A 17,657-nucleotide genomic window follows, 5' to 3' on the forward strand; every position below is an offset into this window, starting at 1 on the left:
ATAACTTGTACTTTCTAATAATTGGTCTAGTCATTGTGACCATGTTTTGAGAGGGACTGGGAGAGTCTTCTCTTCTGAATGGAGAAAAGGAAGAGAAATTTTTTTCCCAAAGGCAGAAATCTCTGTTGCATGCATTACTGGAGCCCTAGCCTCATTTCTACATGAAGTGTAAATGTAGGGACTTGGATAAAACTTAAACATGGCCCTTATAGCCAAGGGCAGAGTTGGAAATCTGTAGGGAAAGCAAAGCATTCCTTAGAGACAAAAAACAAAACACAACTGGTAGGTATAATTTTAGGATCAATTCTTGACTGCCTTTTTTATTGAATATTTTCTTGCCTTTTTTTTATTGGATATTTTCTTTATTTACATTTCAAATGTTATCCCCTTTCCCGGTTTCCCCCCCTCTCGGAAGCCCCCTATCATATCCTCCTTACCCCTGCTTCTATGAGGGTGTTCTTCCACCCATCTGCCCACTCCTGCCTCCCAGCCCTAGCATTCACCTACACTGGGGCATCAAGCCTTCACAGGACCAAGGACCTCTCTTCCCACTGGTGCATGACAAGGCCATCCTCTGCAACATATGCAGCTGGAGCCATGTGTACTTTTTGGTTGGGGGACTTAGTCCCTGGGAGCTATGGGGGGTCTGGTTGGTTAACATTGTTGTTCCTCCTATGGAGTTGCAAATCCCTTCAGCTCCTTCAGTCCTTTCTCTAACTCCTCCATTGGGGACCCTGTGCTTAGTCCAATGGTTGACTGCCAAGCATCTGCCTCTGTATTTGTAAGGCTCTGGCAGAGCCTCTCAGAAGACAGCTATATCAGGCTCCTGTCAGCAAGCATTTCTTGGCATTGGGTCAGGTTTTGGTGACTGTATATGGGATTCTTGACTGTCTTATTTTGAATTAATAGACCATTTGGAAATGGGTGGGTTATAGCCACCGGTGAGTAGGAAACACAGCTTTTGTGAATTCACTGATGGCTAGCTACTCAAGACTGATTCATAGCTAACAAACTAGGCAAAGTACTCAAAAGGCTTCTCAAAAACATATCAAGGAAAAGGCAGGCTGGAACTGAGGCTGGTATCTCAGTTGGTAGAATGTTTGTCTATCATACATAAAGCCCTGGGTTTCATCTCCAGACCTCATAAAGCTGGGCATGGTGGCATGTTCCTGGAATCATAGAACTCAGAAGGTAGAGGCAAGAGGATTTGAAGTCATCCTTGGCTACATAGCCATTTTGAAGGCAGACTGGACTACATGAGATCTGCTCTTATAAACCAACAATGAAAAATTTCAAATAATATCACTAACTGTAAGCTTGTCTTTAAGTAGGTCTATAACGAAACAAAAACTAACAACAGCCTTCATTTTTATGAACCTAACATTCAGACCCAGAGTAAAGATAGAGATAGATGTCTAGTCCACTCCTTTTATTTTAGGAAGGAGATGGGAGTTAGCATGTTGAATGGAATAGCTTGAGTGCCCAGTTGGTGAATAGCCATAACATGACTAAAATTCTACTTACCTCCACATCTGTGTTTATGCCATCCCATCCTTATCCTGCCCTCAGCATTATCAGAAAAACAGGGGCTGATGGATGGATGTTATTTCTAACCAGTATCATAGCTCCATTATCCTGCCAGCTTCAGAGGAAGATGCCAGGAAAAAGAACAACTACCACCCCTAGATCACCTCCACTAGGCTGGTTAAAGATACCCCCGAATGGTTTTCAAGCTTGAGGGTGGTGAGCAGTTCTAGGATGGGGATAAAGATCCACCCAGAAGCCCTAGAGATGGCACACTAACACAATAAAAAGAAAGAAACCCACCTGAGAGCCTTTGGTGACAGAGAGTTTCACAACCTTGCCTTCCTTGACCGCTGGGTGTAAGGCTCTATGGCCACCATTTGAATTCTTCATAACCTAACAAACACAAGACAATCGCTTTCATTTTGCACCAGGCCTCTCAAGTTAAGTGACACAGCTGGTGCTGTTTCCTCTGTGACAACCAGGAGGAGCTGGCCTGTATACTACCACTACTTAGTCTAGCCCTAGACTGTAGTAAAAGAAAATATTAACCTGGCACGTGGTTTCTACCCGCCATAGACCATTTATGTTCCCGAATGGAAGACACACATAGCCTTATATTTTTAAATATGTCAGGAGAGGAGAAAGGAGAGCCGTCATAGGCTAAACTAAGCCATAAAAACATGACCATATAGCCTGGCCAATGGAGCCAAGAGCAGCCCAGATGAAACATAGTAAATAATAAGCAATAATTCGGTGTTATCGATAGGGAAATAAGATTCTAATAACATGAAGGGTAGGCAGTTACTCAGCTATTGTGCTGCCTAAGGCATATTTAAAAATACAAGGCTGTGTGTGTGTTTCATCTGAGAACATAAATGGCCTAAGGCGAAAAAAAAAAACCCACGCCGAGATTTTTTTTTTTTCTGCACTAGATAAATGGGACAGAAGGAAAAGTCCTGAGAATTTTATCCCCTTGGTGACTTCAGGGAGGAAATAATGTTGGGAAAGACGAGAGGAGAGTGAGAGGGCTGCAGCCTCGGGGTTAACTCCCTTTGGCCTGGCCGCTGCTGAGGGAAAGTTCGGAGTCAGGAAGTTAGAGGGACCCGGGGCCTGGCTCAACCCCAGCTTCAAGTAGAGTACAGGGAAAACTCCTGAGCCCGGGCTCAAAATTCAGCTTCGAACTCCCCGCCTTTGAGAAGGGGCGGGGCCACCGCAGAGGGCAGGGTTTCCTGCGGAGACGCTGAGTCTGGCTGCACCCTCTCAAATAGCCTACGAACCAAGGAACCTTCCGTAGTGGTTCCATAGTGTAGCGGTTATCACGTCTGCTTTACACGCAGAAGGTCCTGGGTTCGAGCCCCAGTGGGACCATAGCTGCAAAGCCAGCTGACCTTTTTTTCTGAAGTTTAGACCGGAGACTTTTATTTTTGCTTTTCTATCTACATTTTTGTTCCTAACATCTTTAAATCTCAGAGGCGAAACCACAGACACTTCCTGTCCACCACTGGTCTGAGCCGTTGTCACCCGATCCCCCAGAGTGGAAGCAGGTGAGTTAGAGACTTAGCCGTTGTTTACCCCACCTCGAGAAGTTCCACCATACTTCACTTGGAGCGCCCCGCAGCAGCCTTCTCCTGAGCCAGGACAAGCTGAGCCCCAGAACTTCCCACGAAAATACGTTAACGTAGCCACGCTTTAACTGCAGCTGCCGTTTTAAAAAGTTGATTGTGATTAAAGATTTAAAACACCTTATTCAACTCTTTAATACCTTATTCGACTCTAAAATGCAGAACAAGAGCAAAAGTATAGTTCTTTTTCTTTCAGTGTAGCTGGAGGGTTAGTGAAGGAAGAATTTATATACAGTTTAGAATACATGGCATGCTTCTAAATTTATTAATTAAATGTAGTCCTTGACAATTTCATACTTGTATATAATACATCCCCGATTACTCTCGCTCCCTACTCATGTCAGGCTTTACAAACACATCCAGTACGTGCTGATTGATAACTAAATATTTCTCTAGTTCGTTTTTGTTGTTGTTGTTGTTCACATTACTACACTTTTGTTCAGGGAAGAGAACTTCTTGTGGGGGGAGGGGTGAAGAGATATATTTATCTTTCACAAGAAAAATGAGTGAAAGGTTTTGGAGGGGTCCATGGGGTCAAGGGTGAGATGGTGGGGACAGAGAACTAACTGGAGAATGAGAAACTAGATTAATTTTTTCTTGGCTTCTCCCCTGTCCCCCGCCCCAGTTTTGCTTATGTAGTATATAAATATACATGTTTTTGTAACTAAAAAACAAACACAAACAAAACGTGATTTTCCTGTTAACAATCAATTTACTCTTTTTAAAATTTCAGCCATCCAAAAGCACAGTTAAGTACTGTAAGTATATTCACATTGCTGTGGACAGATTTCCAGAATTTTTTCTTGCAAAACTGAAACTCTACATCCATTGACCCTGTTCCTCCCATCAACTTTATTTTTAATTGGTCATGTAATAATGATAGCCGAGTATGTCAGACATTGACATAAGTACTTTTTTTTAATGATGGGAATCAAGTGTGACACACACACACACACACACACACACACACACACACACTCAAAGCAAGTCTCTCCATCTTGAGCTAAGCTACACCTCCAGACTTATTAAGTGTTTTGTAGTATCATGCCATTTCAATCTCAACAGAATCCTATGAAGTAAACATTATCATTGTTTTACAGTCAGAAAATTTGCCTTGAGTTCACACCATTGCAAGTGGTATGTTTCTTCTCAGATGAACTCCGATGTCTGCACACTTAGTCAGCTTCCTAACATTGGACATTCTGATTGTTCCTGTGTTGTCATTATCATAAGTAACCTGAACACTGCACATCCTTACATATAACTGAGCCAGAGCAGGCAGATGTCAATACGATACGTTCTTCTGGGAGAAAAACACTCTATAACATTTCCCTACAAACAGAGGCTGTATTTACTCAGCAGGAAACTGTTCAAGGTCACTCCCTAGAAAATGATGTCAGAGAAAGAATTAGGGCCTATATCTTCCAACTCTAGTTTCTATTTCCTTCTTCTATTACTCGTCTTACAGTTAAAGATGGAATAATGTCAGCACCTTCTTTGCTAAACCAACCTATGTCAACAATATCTTCTGAGGCTTCTTGTTGAGGCAGGAGACTGTGTGGGTTAATTGGACAGGGGCTGAGTGAAAGACCTAAGAACTAAATGGAATAAGATGCTTAGTGAGGCCAGTACCTCAAGTTAATCGCCTGCTCTTAGGCCAGCTCTCCACTTCACTTAGATCTTGCTGTGAACAAGGACAAGGAGAAAATGCCACGCAAGATTGAAGGGTTCTTCTTATTACTTCTCTTTGGCTATGAAGGTATGTACTGTTCTACTATTGACATTTATTAATGTAGTTAATACTGTGATTTAGTATAGAAAATAGTTGATAAATAGAAATACAACCTGAATAATAAAAATTGTTGGGTGACAACATGCCAATTAGTTCACAGGTTATTAATTTAAAAGGTCATCTTTGTGTGGCTGTTTGTCACCGTCTTGCTACTGGCTTCCTGGTTTCATGAGGACTTCTAAAGTTCAAATAATATTAAAACTCAACAGAAAGAAGGAAGGGCCTCAGAATTTGTATAAAACAACTTTACATTGCAACAATTAATGAGAAGTCATGTTTCTTGGAAATTTTAGGAGGCAAAGTTAGAGCAATTGTAGAATTTAATATTCTAAACCTGACTATTAGTGAAGGTTAAGGATGAAGCTATTAATAGCTCTGCTGGGACAAGTGTAAACGAGGACTGTCCCAGGCAAATCAGGACAAAGGGTCACCCTAGTGTAAATATGGATTAGCATAAGGCCAAGTACCACTGCAGTCTAATAGAAGTCTAATAAAATAATCCAAAGAAAGTCAATAAACCCTAAAGACTCAATATACTCCATCACTTTTAAACTTCTAAATGTGGCCCTGGCAGGCATGATATGCTTAAATAAGGACAGATTAAAGCTAAATCTCTAAAATGTCAATCAAATAAACTTTAAATCTCTTTCAATCTTAGACATAATATTCTTTCATGCCTCTCATACCTCTCAAGTGCCCATCAATTCAAAGTTCCTTTTAAAGTTTATACTTTCAAATATTAAAAATTGGTTGAAGGGTTGGGGTTGGGGCTCAGTGGTACAGCCCCTGGCCAGCTTTCATGAGTCCCTGAGTTAATCCCCAGAAGCAGTATAAGATAAACAAATAAAAACCTTACTTCATCCTTTTTCTGGCATAGCTACACATACCTGCAATCCTAGTACTGGACAAATTAAAGCAGGAAGGTTATGAGTTCAATGCCAACCTCAGCTACTTAAGTTTGAGGCCAGCTTAGGCTATCTGAGACCCTGTCTCAACACTGGGAGGGGCTAGGCTGAGCTATACAGTAAGCCCCTATCTGCGAGGGAGGGGAAAAGGAAGGAAGAACATTGGTTGAATGACCCGTGGGTGACACTGTATATTTAGAGTGTTCAGGGAAAAGGAGGCCTCTCTGCTCTGCAAATGACCTGCCAATCAGATAAGACAAATACACAAGAGTCAGAATTCCTGGCTTATACCATTCTCCTCCATTTTTTTCATATTCATGAACCAGCAGTCTTGTGTCTTTTATTATCTAGTAGTATTTCTAGTGTTTGGAAAGACTTGTGAAAATAAAATCTCAAGGTCATACGGCAAACACAAAGAAACAGGGCTCTTTTCTTTAATTTTTATTAATATTGTTGTTATTATTTTGAGTCAGGATCCCACACTGAAGCTCAGGCTAGCCTTCAATTTACTACATAGTCCAGGCTGGATTTAACCTCATGGCAGTCAGCCTGTTTCCACCTTCTGAGTGCTAAGATTTCAAGCATGAGCCACCACACCCAATTTCTAAGATACATTTTTAAGGAGGGTTGTTGGCATTCCACCTTTGCCCTTTGCAATTACATGTCAGGAATTTGTGCCTTTTTTTTTTTTAATTGTCAGGCCTGAAGATGGAGCCCAGGGTCGTGTGCTTGCTAACAATGGCTCTACCCCTGAGTTATATACCCAACTTATCCTAGGATCTTTCTCAGACTTTCTGATGTTTGCTACTCATGTTGCTTCTCTTTGGTTTCTTTTCTCACACAAAAAAAATGTAAGCAAGAACCCTTGTCTGGAATCAGAGAGACAGCTTAGTCTGTAAAGTGCTTACAGCTTACACATGGTGACTTGAGTTGGAGCCCTAGAACTTTCCTTGTTTAAAAAAAAAAAACAGGAATGACAGCTGGAGAGGTGGCTTAGCAATTAACAGCACTTTCTTGTTTAAAATATTTGCTTATTTTATATATGAGTGTACTGTACACTGTTGCTGTCTTCAGGCACACCAGAAGAGGGCATCAGATTCCATTACAGATGGTTGTGAGCCACCATGTGGTGGCCGGGAACTTAACTCAGGACCTTCAGAAGAACAGCCGGTGCTCTTAACCTCTGCACCATCTCTCCAGCCCCTAGCAGGACTTGTTAGACAGGATCTAAGCTTGGTTCCAGGGCTCTATAACTCCAGTTCCAGGGCCTCAGACAACCTCTTGTAACCTTTTCACGCAATAGACATGGTCCATATGCATGTGGCAAAACATTCACACACATAAAATGAAAAATAAAAGTCTAAAAAAAGAGTCAAACATAGTGATGCATGCTTATAATCCCAGTACTAGGGAGGCAGATATCTGGACCTTGTTGACCAGCGAGCCAAGCCTTGCCTACTAGGTGAGCCCCAGGCCAATGAGAGACCCTGTCTCAAAAAAAGGGGTCAAAGAAAAGACAAAATGCATGTCTCCTGAAGAATGATACCCATGATTGTCCCCCGTGTGCAACACAAGCCCATGTCTGAATATTTGCAACAGGGTAAACATTAGAACTTGACGCTCAGAATCAGACTAGATCCCCTCATCTAGTAAAGCTGTGCTTTGACCCTCCCATCTGTCTTATTTTTCTATTGGTGTGCTAAGGCACCATGACCAAGGCAGCTTAGAAAAGAAAAAACAGTTTATTGAGGGTTTACAATTATAGAAGGTGAGGCAAGGACTTGGTAGCAGGCAGGCAGGCATAGTGCTGGTACAGTAGCTGGGAGCTTATACACAGTCACAAAGCTTACAGCTAAGTGGGCTGGCATAGCTTTTGAAACCTCAAAGCCTGTCCCCAGTAACATGCCTTTCTCAACAAAGCTATAACTTCTTACCCTTCCCAAACAGTTCCACCAACTGGGAACCAAGTATTCAAATATATGAGCCTATGGGGAGCATTCTCATTCAAATCAGTACACTGTCAAACGGGCAGAAGTCCTCTAAATGTTTACTAATGTACATGTGTGTGTGTGTGTGTGTGTGTGTGTGTGTGTGTGTGTGTGTGTATTCCTTACCATACTTAGAAGGAAACAAGCCATCCAAAAATGGATAGTGTGACCCAGAAAGCTCCTGTGTACTCTACCCAGAGCAAACTTGGATATGGTGGGAAAAACAGGACAGTTATAGGACACAAAGGCTGCACTCTATCAGTTTCTAGTCCAGATGGAGACATAAACCAACACACATGGGAAAGATACATTCCATTGGACAGTGGGAGCCCATGCACAAAGGTTCTTTGGCTCATTTATTCTATGCTGTTTCTATTCATTGATGACAGCAGTTTCCAATTATTATGAAATGAGATCAGTAGATGAGCTTTGTTTCTGCCCTGGATGAGGATTTGGGAACACACATGTGATCACACTAAGACAACCACTGATGGCATAGAATAGTCGGGGCCCTGTTTATCTTCCACTATGCATTGTAGATCCTATGCCATTCGTGATGATTAAAACACCCATTCTATTAAAAATGTGTTAGTCCATTTTTTTGGTATAAAGGTGGAAGGCATTAATCCAGTCCCATAACTGTGTCCCTTTTGTGGGTATAAATACCATTAGGTATTGCAATTTTATTTTTGTAAAAAGCAACTTCTTTAAAAAGACTTATTTTAGTTTTGATTATGTGTCTGTTGTGATCATAAAAAGATAAAGAGTATAAGAATATGTTCTGGTGGGGTGTGGGGTAAAGGGGTGCCTCAGCGGGTCCATGCCAAGGCATCCCTTCCCCCTGAGGGACCAGACACACACAGGTATAGTATAGAATAGAGTTTATTTAAGGGCATGGAGAGGGGAGTTAAGAGAGTAATAGAGGCAGAGAAAGGCAAGAGAAGGAGAGAATAGAGAAGGAGAGGCCAGCCATGGCCACACAGAAAGAGGGGGGTAGGGAATGGGAAGAGATGGGGAGCAAGGGGTTAAGAGGCAAGGGAGAGAGAGAGGCAAGAGAGAAAAAGAGAGAGGAGGGGCCAAGCAGCCCCTTTTATAGTGGGCCAAACCTACCTGGCTGTTGCCAGGTAACTGTGGGGAGGAGCATACCTGGCTGCTGCCAGGAACTGTGGGGTGAAGTTTAGACAGAATACCAACAGGAGCAGTATGCACATCTGCATGCAGGTGCCTGTGGAAGCCTGTGGAGATAATCAGATCACCTGAAGCTGGAGTTTCAGGCACTTTTATGCCACCAGACATTGGTGCTGAGAATAGAGTCCTCTGCAAAAGCAGTATATTTTATTAACCTGTGAGCCATCTCTCCAGCCAAAAGCAACTTTTAAAAGATATGGTTTATGTGCCATTTAATTCATCCACTTAGAGGATACACTTAAATAGTTTTTTTGGTTTTTTTAAATATGCTTACAGATTTGTGGCACATATGATCCAATTTTAGAACCTTTTCAGTACTACAGATATTAAATACTCGTTTCCTATTCTCCCCAGCCCCCAGTCCGAGTCCCTGGCATCCACAAATCATCTATAGATTTGCCTCTTCTAGACTTTACACTAAAACGGTATTACACAACATGTGGTCTTTTGTCTTTTGCTTGCCGTGTGTCTGTGAGGTTCATCTGTGTTGAGCATGAAAGGATAACAGATTTACCCATGAATATGCCTGTCGCCTAAAATAGCAACACTTTCACACTAGAAGCAATTTCCTTCTTTCTTCTTCCCAAGAGGGACATTATTGCAGCCTGCTGGTTTTCTCCTGTCTTTATTCGTGTTTCTCAAGTAGATGAAGGGGCTGGTTACTTTTTTTTTTTAAATCATTCATAGTTTTATACTTTTCTCCCCTGCTTTGTCAGTTTCTAAATGAGTGAATACTGTATCTGGTGATCTCCAATCAGAAAGATCAAAATAATCTAAAATCATGTTGTCTCTGCATCTCTAAGGTACACTTTCCACTTGGGCTTGCAAGGTCCATGCCGAGAAATAAGCATGCCCTGACTGACCTCCCCCGAGCCCCTGTGCTAACAAGGGCCTCTCCAGTGGCTCAACCATTTGAATAAAAAGGACACAGGAGCCCATTTTGCACAAATCTAAGATGAGCAAGTGGCAGTGTCACCTATAAACATGTGCCCAGAGCACAGGAACGACCTGAGTAGGGACAAAAAGATCAAAGTAATTTATGATTTTTCTTCTAAAGATTGTCATTTTCCCCCTTTCTCACTTTCCAACAATATTATATTCTGGTGTGATATGTTGTAGACAAAAAAAAAAAAGCTTTATGCTTTTATTCCCCGTTATTTTGGTGATTAAATCATTTTGGGGGAGCTGCAACAGTGACTTTCATTCACTGTCACCTTGGTGAGGGGGGGGTCTCTAAAAATGCCTGCTGTTCCCTCTTTCTCTGCTCATTTTCATAGGAATCTGGCACCTTAGAATCCCAGGCTGCCTGCAGTCAAATGCTTGCTAGGGAGGGGAGGCAGTGGGTGGGGGAACTTGCAAGAAATCAGCTCCAAATTTAATAGGAATAAGCTCCTACACCATGCCTGCCTAGCAGCTGGGCCCCACCCCTACCCCTCCAGGAATAAGGAAGGTTGCAGAAGTCCCTGGAAAACTATTTGCTGAGCCTCTTGTGAGCTTGGGGTTGGCTCACCTGAACTTTAGTAGACATTCTTCAGTGATAGATTTGGGCTTTGATCCCCTCTCTTTTATCTCTCCACAAAAGTCTTGGCAAACTGATGTTTATGCAACCAGTAGGGCCTCTGGGGCTGAGGGGTAAGAAGCCAGTGGGTGGGGGGACCTGCAAGAAATCAGCCCCAAATTTAGCAAAGCATAGGAATAATAAGCTCCTGCCCCAAGTGTGCCTAGTGGCTAGGTCCCTTAGTTCATTGTCTCTTAGGTATCCCAGCTTCTCTTGAGGGTGGGAGATGGAGCATAGTACCTTCTGATTAACAACCCCCAAGTCAGACAGGTGCTAATCTCATGAATTCTCCCTGACTATGGTTATATATAGCTCAATGATCTCATATAGCTTAGGCTGGCTGGAAGCTAGTTTTGAACTCACTATGAAGTTCTCCTGCTTTCATCTCCTAAGTGCTGTGATTACAAGAATGAATGCCACCATGTCTAGTTTATGTGGTGCTGGGGATCAACCCGAGGCTTTGTGCACGTTAAGACAAGCACTCTACCAACTGAGCTATAGCCCTAGCCCTGACCCTGACTCACAAGAGTAGGGGAAGGAAGGAAAAAGGAAGGAAAGAAGGAAAAAGGAAAAAAGGGAGGAAGGAAGAAAAGAGGAAAGGAAGGAAGGAAGGAAGGAGAGAAGGAAGGAAAGAAGGAAGGAAGGAAGGAAGGAAGGAAGGAAGGAAGGAAGGAAAGAAGGAAAGAAGGAAAGAAGGAAAGAAGGAAAGAAGGAAAGAAGGAAAGAAGGAAGGAAGAAAAATGTTGAGAACAAAGTCTAAGGCCAATGGGTGAGTTGGGATTAGGAAAGTCCTTTTCATAGCAAAAGGGATGTGGAAGAAGAGAAGGTGGCAGGCAAATAGGGGGATTTGAGACAAAAAAGAAAAAAAAAATCTGTGGACGAGGGCATGGAAAGAAATGTAGAGAACAAATGTTCATAAAGGGAAGTGGGCAGGAGGCAGACCATGGTCTCGTGTCTCATCATAGAGATAAGGAAATGTCTGAGGGGCTTTGAGCAAGTGGGTTTCATTTCTTTGCTTGGCAGATGGAGGATAGAGGTGAGTAACTATCTTTAGCAGTGAGGCATGTTGGGGCGTGCTAAGAGCGGGCAGGGTCTGTGGAATGGAGAGGAGAAGCCCCTCCTTATTACCATGCTGTTTTACTTCTGATTATCTTCATTGTGATTTAGTATTCTAGTTTGTGAATGTATCACTCTCCTCTTGACAGCCACAAGAGTACTTCCAGTTGAAGAGTAGGCATTACAAGGTCTGCTGCTATGAATATTGTAGGGCACATTTTTATTTTGAGAAAAATATATGGAAGCATTTCTAATTGTGAATGGAATTGGTGGTTTATGGGGAACACATATGCTCAGCCTTGGTATTAGTTACCCAAAGCCAAAGAGGCTAGACTACCTTCTACCAATCAACAGAAACATATAAGAATTGGCACTGTTCTCTACCCTACCAACATTTGGTTAGGTCATGTTTAGAATAGTAAGAGTCATCTACATGTACAGATCAGGAGTCTGAACCTTGGCTTTAGCAATATCTGTGCAGTACTTGGAGTAAGCCAAGTTCTCAAAGAAAATAAAGATTTATCAGAATGGTGGACACTGAAGAATATAGACAGGAAAGGCTAAAACACCAAGGGTGGCAGTGTGGAGATGGAAGGGCAGTGCTGGGGTGAATCCATTGCATTTGGAAAGATGAAGCCCTCGGCAATTTCTTTTGCTGGTGCAGGCCATTTCACGGTAGTACTCGCTTGTGGTGGTTTGAATGAAAATGGTCCCCATAGGCTCATATGTTTGAAAACTTGATCCCCAACTGGTGAAACTGTTTGGGAAGCATTAGGAGGTGTGGCCATGCTGGACAAGGTCTGTCAATGGGGGAAGGCTTTGAAGTTTCCCAGTGTGCCTTTCTCTGTTTCTTACTTGCTGATTGAAATATGAGCTCTCAGCTGTTCCTACTGTCATGCCTTTGCTTTGCCATCATGAATTCTAATCTCCTAAAACCATATAGCCTAATTAAATACTTTCTTTTATAAGTTACCTCAGTCACGGTACTTTATGACATCCATAGCTAAGAAACTAAGACATTGGTTCACTTGCTCAGCTAAAAACAAAACAAAACAAAACAAAACACAGTAGACTGGCTTGCATATGACAGCAATTCTAGAGGATCAAATGTCCCTGATCAAATGCCCTAGCAGGTTCTGTGTCTGGAGAGGGCTACTGGCTCATAGGTGATTCCTTTTTCTCAGTGTTACAAGTGGAAGGTATCCAGCTTTCTAGGACCTTATATTAAAGCACTCATTCCATTGATGTGAGTAGACAGCTTAGTCAGAGCCCTAAAGCAATTTAATCACCTCCAAAACCCTCTATCTCCGAATGCTCTCATACTGGTGAACAGATTTCAACATAGGAATTGAGCAGGAGGAGAGTAAGCCAGATCATTAGATCACAGCCAGTACTGTGGTGAACGCCCAAACCCAGCATGGAGCCTCATATCTGTAATATCAGCACCCAGCAGGTGGATGTTGGGGAGTTAAGATTTCAAGGCCAGCCTTAGCTGCTACATAGTAAGTTTGATGCCATTCTGGGCTATATGAGATCCTGTTTCCAAAAACCCAAAATAGAAACAACAAAAAATGGCAGTCTTTCATGTTCACTGCTACCCTAGAAGGTCAGTTCTGCCTGTAACAGGTGACTAACAGAGGAACAAGGTCCCAGAAGAGCTACCAGTGTGGTGGCTGCCAATGACATTGCTGACCTTGAGTCTTAGTAGATTTAGGAGCTATGCTTCCTGACTTCCATCACAGTCCCAGCATCAGCATGGGCACTGCCCAGTGGCCTATCTTCGTCCAGGTCTTCAGGACTCCCTGGGTAGAGAACAAGGCTTCTGCTACATAGCGCCAGTGCCCCAGTGCCAGTCTCACATGAGTGCATCAATGGGCCACAGAATGGGGAAATGTGTATTCTTTAACTGGTAGCTTTTAGAATCATGATAAAAAGATGAGTGTCTACTCTCAAGCTGAAAGCTTTTCATGGGCATCTGATTCTCTTGCTAAACGACAAAGTGGTTAGAGGAGGGACTTACAGCTTCCATTGTCTACACTCAGGTTTCTTTTGAGAGTTTTACAGTAGGTGGGTATTGTTTTCTAGTCAGCACAGAATAAAGAGATTTGTTTTGTTGAAAAGAAGTGGGGGCTTTGGCACTAATGAGGAGAAAATTAATATGTTACTTATTCATTCTCAGGTTCATGGCTGAGACTTCTTATGACAAATGACAGATTAATAAAAGCATGTAAATGTGGGCTGATGAGAGCTCAGCCAGCAGAGTACCTGATATGCAAGTATGAAGATCTCTGTTCAATCTCTAGAAATCAAATAAAGAAGCTGGGCATAGTGGGGAAGAGAAGACAGGAGGGTCCCTGAGGCTGGACGGACAGCAAGCTTAGACTATTTGCCCATTTCCTGGCTACTAAGGGATGCTATCTAAAATAAAAGGTAGCTGGTTCCTGAGGAGCGTCTGAGGCTATCCTTTAACTCCACATGCACATACACTGTACACACAGGAATGCACACAAGTACGCAAATTTACCTATTAAGTTTTACAAAAAAAGAACTTTATTCACTGTTGGTGGGTGTGTAAACTGGTGTATGTAGCCACTCTGGAAATCGGCAGAAGTTTCCTTCCCACTCCAAAAAACAAAACAAAAGAAAAACCCTCTAGAACTAGAGCTACAACATGATCCAGGTTTACCACTCTTGAGTATTTACTGAAAGGACTCTAAGTCAACCTACGACAGAGACACCATATACAAGCAGGGCTTGGTGGCCATGCTTTTATCCCACCCCTCAGGAGGCAGAGTCAGGTAGATCTCTGTGAGTCCGAGGCCAGCTTGTTCTACATAGCAAGTTCCAGGACAGCCAAGGCTTTAATGAGACCATATAGCCATACATAGTGAGATCCTGAAGAGAGGTGGAGGGTGGATTGTGAGCATAGAGTATGAATGCTCTTGAGAGGATTATTAGGTGAATTAGAATTATTATACACTGTCTTCTTTCATAGGAAAAGATGAGCGGAAAAGGAGAGATCTTGGGATGGGGATAGCAGCATACATGTGACATAAAAGCAGAAGGGGATTAGTTATTGGAAGGTAGGGAAGGATCCAGGAGGATGAGGGGAACAGAATGCAGGGGAAAGGAGCAAAGGAGTAGGACAAAAAATGTATAGTGCCAGATGTGGAGGTGTGTGCTATTAATTCCAGCACTTGAGAGAAGGAGACAGATCTCTGTGAGTTCAAGGCCAGCCTACTCTACATAGTGAGTTCCAGGATAAGCACAGCTATATAATGAGACCCTGTGTCAGATAGGGTGGCTGGGGGGGGGATACTAATGCTTACAGTTTACTTTAGCCACCACAGCTGAATGAGTTAAACCTGTTCCTGCTAACTTTTGCATTGTCAATGGTCCCAGATTACTTATGTGGAATTTATATTTTATTGTGAATTAATAGATCTTGTACATTATAAACAAACCTCAAGAAAACTTTCCAACCAACAGTCTACCCAACAATAACCTTTTTTGTTCTTTTAATTATTTTTAAGATTTTATGTGTATGGGTGTCTTGTCTGTATGTATGTCTGTGTACCACGTGTATGCTTGGTGCCCTCAGAGGCCAGAACAGACCATAGGGTCTCCTGGGACAAGAGTTATAGGAATTATAGATGACTTGCACTCACCAAATGGGTGCTGGGAATTGAACCTTGGCTGGAGGGGTGTCCAGTATTTTTAATTCCATTCCCCATTATTTTTCTGTGAGGATTTTGCTAGAATAGTTCAGGCTTGCTTTTAATTGTTATTATTATTTTTTAAGAAATGGGGTCTCATGCATCCCAGGCTTGCTAAGACTTCCATGCAGCTGAGAATGGCTTTAGAGTAACAACCCTCCTGCCTTTACCTCTTGGAGTGCTGAGACTACAGTCATGTGCCACCAGCAGACTTCTAACAAGAATGTGGCACAGGGAGGCAACCAGGGATCAATTCCTGGCTAGCATACAGGAAGGAGGAGTAAAAGAAAGAGGAGGAAAAGTAGCAGAGGGAGAAGAAAGAAGAGGAGGAGAAAAGAGTGGGGGAGGAGGAAGACTTAATCAGTAAAGGGAAAAGTAAAAAAAAGAAAAGGAAAATAAAGTCCAACATTGTGCAGAAAGTAAACTCCCAAATGTTTTTTTTTTTAATGACATAACTTCATTCTTCATTGTGCATACATTTTCTTTATCCATTTTTCTGCTGATGGCCATTTAGACTGGTTCCATATTGTCACTACTATAACTAGTGCTCAATGAGTGTCTGTGGTACATGGGGTGAGCAGCTGCCTCAGATCCTGCCACCACAGCTACAGCCACTTTGGCTGCCACTCTGCCTTCCTTGCTGTGATACAATAGTACAGTGCCAAACAGCCCTGAAAACATACATACAAGTAGCATTACATGGACCAAATGGGTTATATTTAGGAATGTATATGTGTATGTGTATGAGTGCAATAACAATTGGTGAAAATGCAATGAATTTGAAGGAGAGTAGGGAGGGGTATAATGGGAGCATTTGGAGAGAGGAAAGGAAAGAGAAATGTTGTGATTATCATTTCAAAAACTATTTTGAAAATATTAAAAAGTCTTCTCTGCAAAAAGGGTGGGATGGCTGGAAAGATCTAGTATTGACATTGACAGTGAGAGATAAAGGGGTACTGGGGCTGGGAGGAGGGCTCTGCAGCTGAAGGCACTTGCTTCCAAGCCTAAACAGCTGAGCTCAGTCCTTGGAACCCACGTGGTAGGAGAGAATGAGACTTCTGCAAAGTTTCCTCTGATCCCTACACTGGTACAATGGTGCCGTCACATTACTCTCCCACTTTGCCCAACCCCTCACAAAAACAAAAACAAAAACAAGCAAACAAATACATAAATAACTGTAGTTTAAAGAAAGAAAGCTGTACAGTACCCTGCTTTGCTATATTAATGTATTTTCCATAATTCTATAAAGAACAAAAATAATTATTGCCATCCTTTACCTACCTCCTTTTCCAGCATCTGTTCTCACGGTGGATGAGGCCTCAGCTGGACTTTTTCCAGCATGAGCTCCTTAACCTCCACGGCATTGTTTTCATTTTGCTCTCTTTCCTTTCTTAATTTCATTTTTCCCTCTCTTGTTCTTTTGCTCAGCCACATTGGGATTGTCATCAACAGAGGTATGTTACAGTAAGAAGGAATTTTCATCATTATTACTTTTGAAGTAAAATTAATGTATGAGTCTAGCACTGTTTGGGGGGAAGTATGCTGAGGGTGAAGCCTAGGGTCTTGTGCATGCTAAGCAAGTGATTTGCATTGATACCTATGCCTGAAGCCTGAGAGGCTTTTTCAAATGTCTGTTGTTTTATTTGTGTGTTGGGTACTGTCTTAGTCAGGGTTTCTATTCCTGCACAAACATCATGACCAAGAAGCAAGTTGTGGAGGAAAGGGTTTATTCAGCTTACACTTCCATGTTGCTGTTGATCACCAGAGGAAGTCAGGACTGGAACTCAGGCAGGTCAGGAAGCAGGAGCTGATGCAGAGGCCATGGAGGGATGTTCCTTACTGGCTTGCTTCCCCTGGTTTGCTCAGCCTGCTCTTTTATAGAACCCAAGACTTCCAGCCCAGGGATGGCACAACCCACAAGGAGCCCTACCCCCTTGTCACTAATTGAGAAAATGCCCCACAGCTGGATCTCATGGAGGCACTTCCCCAACTGAAGCTCCCTTCTCTGTGATAACTCCAGCCTGTGTCAAGTTGACTGACAAAACCAGCCAGTACAGGTGTGTACAAGAGTGTGAAGGCAGGTCTTCCTCTATTGTCTTAATTCAGGCTCTCTCACTAAAGTAGAAGATTGCTTTTGTGGCTAGGTGGGATGGTCATGAACTACTTAAATCACCCTTCTCTATCCTCCTAAACGGGCTATGGACACATCAAGCAGCCATGCCCAGCTTTTTGCCTGGGTTCGGGGAGATTTGAACTCAGGTCTTTGTATTTGCACAGCAAGGGCTCTTACCCACTGAGCCATCTC

The 17,657-nt window shown here is 42.5% G+C and overlaps 1 protein-coding gene and 1 non-coding gene across 2 annotated transcripts in view; both read left to right on the forward strand.

Annotated features, from left to right (window-relative positions):
• Positions 1–2,822: 2,822 nt before the first annotated feature.
• On the forward strand, positions 2,823–2,895 carry Trnav-uac. The gene has a single exon. It is a non-coding gene; the product is annotated as a tRNA-Val (tRNA).
• Positions 2,896–3,026: 131 nt separating this feature from the next.
• The window catches only part of Rs1 (retinoschisin 1), a 29,655-nt gene continuing 15,024 nt past the window's right edge, over positions 3,027–17,657 (forward strand). Inside the window, exons 1-2 of the mRNA XM_031370468.1 lie at positions 3,027–3,071; positions 4,828–4,908. Coding sequence (XP_031226328.1) covers positions 4,903–4,908 — 6 coding nt within the window. The 5' untranslated portion in view covers positions 3,027–3,071; positions 4,828–4,902. The remainder of the gene's footprint in view (positions 3,072–4,827; positions 4,909–17,657) is intronic.

This window comes from Mastomys coucha, chromosome X (assembly GCF_008632895.1).
Source record: "Mastomys coucha isolate ucsf_1 chromosome X, UCSF_Mcou_1, whole genome shotgun sequence".
In the NCBI taxonomy this organism is placed as follows: Eukaryota; Metazoa; Chordata; class Mammalia; order Rodentia; family Muridae; genus Mastomys; species Mastomys coucha.